Source organism: Octopus bimaculoides, chromosome 4, assembly GCF_001194135.2.
Source record: "Octopus bimaculoides isolate UCB-OBI-ISO-001 chromosome 4, ASM119413v2, whole genome shotgun sequence".
Taxonomy (NCBI): Eukaryota; Metazoa; Mollusca; class Cephalopoda; order Octopoda; family Octopodidae; genus Octopus; species Octopus bimaculoides.
The window spans coordinates 90,842,596-90,850,360 of NC_068984.1; the positions used below are offsets into that span (position 1 = coordinate 90,842,596).

At 34.3% G+C, this 7,765-nt stretch overlaps 1 protein-coding gene across 12 annotated transcripts in view; it reads right to left on the reverse strand.

Moving 5' to 3' along the window:
• The window catches only part of LOC106883142 (6-phosphofructo-2-kinase/fructose-2,6-bisphosphatase), a 160,856-nt gene that overhangs the window by 87,970 nt on the left and 65,121 nt on the right, over positions 1-7,765 (reverse strand). For all 12 annotated transcript variants that reach the window (XR_008263976.1, XR_008263975.1, XM_052967237.1 and 9 more), the window contains 2 exons: positions 6,414-6,539; positions 2,941-3,037 (listed from right to left, as the gene is read on the reverse strand). Coding sequence is in view for 10 of the 12 variants with exons in the window: in XM_052967237.1 (XP_052823197.1) it covers positions 2,941-3,037; positions 6,414-6,539 (223 nt within the window). In the remaining 2 variants the exon portion in view is untranslated. The remainder of the gene's footprint in view (positions 1-2,940; positions 3,038-6,413; positions 6,540-7,765) is intronic.

The window sequence follows — 7,765 nt, forward strand, 5'->3', positions numbered from 1 at the left end:
ATCATAGGTATTCCAGTTCATTAGAGAAAATATAACAGAAATTTTAATTTATAATTTTCTCAGAGATATTTCACATGTTTCGGTTCTTGGAAAAACGAACTTTATCAAAAATACATATTTAAAAAAAAAAACATAATTAAAAGAAAAGTTCATAATTGTTTCTCACTGGTGTCAACATAGTCCACGAGGGAGCGTTTTTTTTGTATGGGTACATAATGGCTGTCTAGTGCGTTGACTTGAATCGTTGGCTGTAGTAGTAGTAGTGACCGTGTTGGTAATGGTAAACGGGAGTGACCTCTGTCCGTGTAAGCAGCAGTAGTTAATTGGTTGTAGTAGTAGAGGAGGCAGTAGCAGTAGCACCTTTCGCAATTTTTAAGTTCCATTAATGCAGGCTTTCCTATTTTTTTCCAAGTGTCAGTGTTAATAATTGTAATATCACTGCCTGTATCTAGCTGTTACTTCAAGTTCACATTATCAATTGTTATGTACACAAACTTTCTTTTGTGAGCCTTGCCTAGACTTTCTCTTGAGAAAACCTTCCCAGAATTTTTTTTTAACTCTCCAATGTGATCTTTTATGTCTGATATTTTCACAGTTAAAACATTTTAAATTTTCAAACAGACAGTTATTTTTAAAATGTTGACCTCTACACCCTATAGCATGGATTGGGTCTTGGTCTTCGCTTTTCTTTTTCCTTATCCATTACAGGTTGACACGTATGTATCTGAAAGTAATTGTTTCCTTGCGCTATGTTATAGATTAATAATTCTCTGACACTCCTCTGCCACTGCCTGCAGAGTCAAGTTCTGGTTCTGTTCTAATTTTGTCAATATCCAGGCACGTATCTCTGCATCTTTGCTTGCAGCGAACCCTTGAACAAAAATTATACATTTGAAAATGTCCAGGATTAATTCTTTTCATTTGAATTTTTCACATTCTAGATTGACAACTCCAGCATAGGTGATGAAATCTTCATCTTTTTTTCACTAAATTCAAACACTCCCAGTGAGTATTGAACAGGGAACTTCTCTCACTGAAAATTTTCAATAACGATGTTATTGTTTCATCAAAACAAAACTTCACGAGGTTTTTTTTTTTTTTTTTTTGGCAGAAGGTAGTACAGTATTTTTCATGTTCGGTAGGAGATAATTTTCTTAAAAGTAGTTGTATCTTTTCATTGTCCATCCAATTTTTGCATTCCTCTTTGAAGATTTCTTCATATCTTAGGAACCATGCAGAAAAAATAATACCATCTTCTGGGTTATAAGTAAATTCTGCAACTGCATTTGCTACACTGTCTGGCAAGAACGAACCTGAAGTATTTTTGGACTTCAACATTAATTCCAGCAACTGTTGGTGTTGTTGTTGTAATTGCTGCTGTAACTGTTGTTGCCGTTGCTGTTTCAACTGCACCACAGAGGCTAATAAGTTTCCATGTTAAATAATTTTTCTTTGATTTTGTATCAAAAGAAAATGTTAACATCCATCGTAAGCTTCGAATAAACTCGTTGCCACTTTTATATCCTTCCATACGTTGGATATACAGATTTCATGAAGCGAGGATAGACGCAACTGTCTTCACATCACATACTTCAAATTACTCCACTAAACATGATATTTCACTAAATACAAACTCTCAATGACTCCTACGATTTCCTGCTGTCTCAACCAATACGCTACTCTTTATAAGAGTTTGGCTAGTCCATTCTTCCAATCCCACAGGGGTGTCAATGATTCTTGCCACAACAGTTTCCTAAGTCAGGATGTGTGCTGGCTTCATCACTTTGAGCCAGAAACAAAGAGACAATCTATGCAGTGGAAACACCCATCCTCACCTGCTCCAAAGAAGGCCAAGGTTGTTTTATCTGCAGGGAAGGTGATGGCCTCAGTTTTTTGGGATACAAGAGGTATAGTGCTCATTGACTATCTTCAAAAGGGTCACATCATCAATGTGAGGCAGTTATGAAAGGCTATCAAGACCAAACACCCAGGAAAACTAACAAAAGGGTTTTTTCTTTCATCAGAACACTGCTCCAGTACATACGTCCTTGCTTTCAATGGAAGCATTGCATGACTGTGGCTTTGAACTGGTTGATCACCCACCCTATTCTCCTGATTTGGCCCCATCTGACTATTGTCTGTTTCCCAGCATGCAAAAATACTTTGGTGGGATCCAGTATTGCAGTGATGATGACATTATATCTGCTGTTGGTGACTTTTTTGAGCAACAGGATGAAAGCTTCTTCACTAATAGGATCCAAGCACTGCACCAGCACTGGAAGAAATGTGTGGACCACAAGGGGGACAGTATTGACAAATAAACCTCATTTGGTCATTTTCCATGAGAATATCTTGATTAGACTATGGACTATTCTGCTGACCCTCATATATGTGCATGCACACACACAGTCACTAAACATTTTTATCTTTCTACACTTTGGCTACTGACATAACACCTACTTAACTGTTGACTATTCTCAACACCCTCCCTGTCCACTTTTCTCACATTCTTACAGCACTTTTCTTGCATGCTACTTTAAAAAAAATGTCTTTCAGAAGCATCACTCTAAGCAGTGCTAAATTGTATCTTTTAAAATTGTTTTTATAGTTTGCAATGTAAAGATACTAAGTCAAAAAATAAAAAGTCAGATTTATTAAAATTGACATTTTCAAACTTTTTAACTCAATACTTTTTCAGGCACTTTTCCAAGCAATAGAACAGTGCAAATCACAAAAGCTGTGATATACAAGATAATTTCTAGGTGAGATAACATTGGTTGCTATGAAAGGATAAAAAACTTGTGTTGGAGTCCTTCAACAGACTGGTCAAATTACCAAATTTTTTTTAAATAATTTTCAAATTAAGTCAACTTTGAACAACAACTGAAATAACATTTGAAAGTTACATTTTGTTTATATAAAACATAAAACAATACATACTGTCTTATTTCGAGAGCCTCCTTATTGTCAGGTCTAAAAAAGTCATGGCTTTTATATTTATCAGTAGCTGCTCTCCTATATTCACCAACATTGAAAACTACAAAGAATGATAAAATGACGAAACATGAAATTTTTGCTTTGATCATACAAAAATAATTTCTTGTTCTACTGAAGTTTATTTTAATATTATACAGAGCATCAACAGCTAACGGGTGAAAGGCTATAAAACTAACAGAAACTATTGCAGTTTTGTTCTCTTAACCCTCCTTTTTTTATACTAGAATTAGTCACTTATAGAATAATTTCTTAGCTTACTACATCATGTATTTTGATATTCACTTTATTAATTTCTTTATGCAGTAGGTGTTTCAAGGAATTTTTCCCAGTCATCTTTTTAATTAATAATTTTATAAATACTTAATTTATAATACTATTAAAGGTTTTTGCAGGTCCAATACAAATACCAGCTTGGTGCCTGGTGCAAATAAGACCACTAAAAGCTGCAATATGAGGATTTGAAAGAATAACAATACTGAACCATCTGTTGCGTGGGTTAACAAGGGACATATTTAGATCTTAAGTAGAGGGGTCTATTTAAAAAAAAATATATTGCACTTTCCACTTAATGCTAATACAATCAGCTATAAGCCTGCAGCTTGTTCTGGGATGTGTGGGCTGGAGTCCAGGAGGGAATAACCATTAGTGATTGGGGACTGAAATGTCACAACTCTTATGGGTAAGGAGCAGGAACTAGCAGAGGAGGTCAGATGCTACCAGTTAGATATAGAAAGTGTTTCCTCTACAAGGTTTTGTGGCTCTGGTAAAATAGACTTGGATGGAGGGTGTGGTGCCAAGTATGTCTGCATAGGTGAGAGTGGGGATACTCACAAACTCCTGGTTGCTAGATTGTGTTATGGATGGATACCACTATGTGAGAGGATTTGCCTCCTGAAGCTTAGGTTGAAGGAAGGATTACTGTGGTTGTTCCAACTATATGTACCAAACATCAAGGCCAAATACAAATCCTCCTTTGATGAAGTCATGGCAACTTTAGAAGTAGTTAAGACTGAGCATTTGTAAAGGGGACTTCAAAGCACATAATGGCATTGGTCACAGGACAGGGATATCTATAAGTATGTAGCCCAATGAGATAAAAACAACGAAGCCATGGAAATTTTTGCATTATTATTGATGTCCTACCAGTTAACTGTATCAATTTTTAGCAAAATGTATGAATGTTGTATGAATTGCAGTTTTAAGGTCTGATATATTATGTCCTCTGTTAAATCAATTCAGGATGGATAATAATAAGCAAATTTAAAGACAAGTTGCAATTGACTGCAAAGAAATACTTATTACTATTGCTAAAATTTGATACACCAAACTGGTAGGACATTAATAACAGTCAATACATTGTATAGTTTTAAATGTTCATAAAAATGAAGATAGAAAAGTTAAAAAAACCTGAAGTACAACATCACAAAAATTCTGACTACAATTCTATTCAAATATTGTCAAGACATGAAACATAATGTTGAGGATTCTGGTTTGAATTCTGTTCAGGCTGAAAACTGAAATTAAACTGTTCTCACATCAAGGTCCAGGTTGCTAGTACCAAAACTCTCCTCCCTGGGGACTTAGCAGGCCAAAACTTCCCCTTTTATAGCTGATGAACAAATGCTAGGCTAGTTCGTCATGTTAAAGTGGTGGACAGCACAAGTAAAACTAAATGGATCTGACCACCATGCAGTGAACCAGAATGGGTAGTTAAAAGTAAAAAGCCACAATGTGGGCAGCTAAAGTTCAAGAGCGATCATGTTTCTGCTACAAGTATACTAGGAATAGGAATATTTTGAGATAGAGGTCATTGATAGATTTTATCATTTCAGACCTTTCTGATCTGTGCTGGATATTCTTGTAATGAGAGAGGGCTGAGCTACCAACTGATCATCATGTAGTTGTCTGCAACTTGAGACTATCAACTGCAAGGAAAACTCACAAAACTGGTAAATCCAGTGCAACTTACAACTTACAGAATAAAGTGGGAAGCCCTGGAAGATGATGGGATCAGAAACAAATAATGCAAATACTATTGCATCCAAATTCAGAGATTTTTCTGAACAAACAGAAGATATTGAGATGGATGGAGATAGTTTTGTTCAGCAATTTCTTCTTCACCTATACAAAGCTGTGGATGAAAGCAGCTTGTTGTGGCACCAGGTGGTAAAATAACTTCTTGGTTTAACCAGGAAGTTGAAGATGCTATCCAAGAAAAAATCTTAGCTTGGAAACAAGTCTCTCTTACGTATGTGGTACAGTGAGCATAAAAAGTTTCAGCAGTGACAGTAAAACATTCACAGTTAAACCATGGGAGAATTTTGAGGTTAAGCTTGGTCAATTAAGATTAGCCAATCAAGTATTCTGGCAGATCATTTGCTAAGTTTGTAGAATGGCAGGTGTGGTAGAAGAGTTCCTATTGGAAGGTGGAGAGAATACTTTGCTAATCACCTAAATCCAGTAACAATAACATTTTCTGATGAACACGAGGTGCATCTAACAGCAAAGTATAAGCTCACAGAGGTTGAAGTCATAGAGGCAATTAAAGTGCTTAAATGTAGCAAGGCTACCAAGGAGGGTGAAATCCAGCCCTAGATGTTAAAAGCCTTAAATAGGGAAGATACTCTCCAGCTGACTTGTTGCAAAGATGGCTTGGACTTCTGGAAGGACACCAAAGCAATGGCAATCTGAAGTGATCATACCAATTTCTAAAAAGTAGAGAAAATGCTCAAGTTATAGAGGAATCTCCTTGTTGAGCCCCTCTGGTAAGGTCTACACTAAGCTTCTGGAAAAGAAGATGTAAGGAAATTGTTGAGCTGAAGCTAGCTGAAGAACAGTGCATTATATAAGCTACATAAAATGAAATAATTTGTTCCTTTTGTTTACTCCAAAGTTGTTTCTATTGTTTATTACCTAGTACAATAGATGGTTAACCTTCAATATAGCAGAGCAGATAGAATCCGATGTAGGGTTTACACAATTACTATACAGGGTGACTGTAAAATCTGGGTACACTAATATTCTTGTTTGTTGTTGTGTTTGTCTGCAGATTGAATTTGAATTGGTCTAAAGAAGCAAGAATCACTATGTATCCAGGCTTTACAGTTACCCTGTAATATATGCCTCAAGTCCCATATAATTTTTCTGATAGACTTAATAACTTTAAAATGATACCTGGAAGCTTGCCAATTTATACAACACCTATTTGGGAAGCTGTTGTAGAAGTAAATGACCACAATCTAAGATATTTAACATATTGGAAGTCACTAACAAAAAAAAAAAAGGTAGTGAAATACTGCTATAAAAGATGAAATTGGATGAATAACATCATATAAAGCATTGTTGTTTATGGAAATAACACCAACAGTTTGAAAATGAATTCAAGTCAAGAACATCAGGAGAATAATAATTCTTACCTTTTGTTTTAATTCCAATCCAATTTAGGTAACGAGTAAGTTTCTTTGAAATATAAGTCTTGCCACGAGCAGGAAGACCTACCATAGCAATTACAGTTGGACACTGGACAACAGTAGGACATGATGCTGAAATACAATGAATAAACTTTGAAGAATTGCTTAAATAAATTTAACCCCTTAGCATTTAAATTATCTAAATCAGGTCTACTTGTTTCATGTTTAAACTGGCCAGATTTAACTTCCTACACCTACCCTACAAAGTTAATATAAAAATAAACAATCACATCATTGAAATCTCAAAGTTACAAGATAATGATTAATTCACAACAATGTGAATAAATAAGTATTACATTTAACAGAGTAGTCTGAATGCGAAAGGGTTAAAGAGATGAAAGAAAGAAAAAGTACATTGAACGCATAAATATACAAATAAATATTAACAGAAAAGAAAAGATTTCTTCTCGTATTTAGTATAGAAAGTCAAGTCAATAAACTGTTGAGCATATCTTTTGAATAATAGGCTATTATTTTAATGCGTAAATGAAATAACAATGAAAAACTGTAAAAGGAGAATAAAAAACAAGAAAAAAAAAATCTGATTATGATCCAATCAAATCAATGTAAAAAAAATGCATATTATAAGCATCCCCTGAATTAAGCAATTGGATTCTGTAACATGAAACCTATTTTCCCAATGGTTTTCATATTATAAAGATGTGTTTCAACAATTTTTCCAGAAAACAAAAAGTCAATCGTAATTAATAATAGTGACAAAATAATTTCAAACATGCACAACAGAGAGAGAGGGGGGGGGTGTAATGAATGAGTTTAAGGAAAACAAAGAATAGAGAATATCCAATTTTTTATTATGCAGTCATTAAAGTTCTTCCAGAGGAACTTTTAATGACTGCATAATAAAAAATTGGATATTCTCCATTCTCTGTTTTCCTTAAACTCATTCGTTATTTCTCCTCTATTAAAAAGTATAGTCTCTTTAGAGACAAATGGATCTTCAGGCATTGAGAATGTATGAAAAATAGTTAAACCAACAATTGAAGTACATAAACTCACATATGTTAACCAGCATTATCAATCGGTAGAAGTGCATTTTGGTACCTGCTTGGATTATGCATCCCCATCAACCAAAAATTTTGGAAACTTTTTAGTAACTAAACTATATATATATGTATATATATATATATATATATATATCCTGAAGATGTGTAAAGAAATTTTGATTTATTACGTCTCTTAATGAATTCTTTATACTGAAATATATATTGAAGAAGATAAATATGTTCATTTGAATATATACGTTTTTGCGTCGTAACTCCTTTATTATTATTATTATT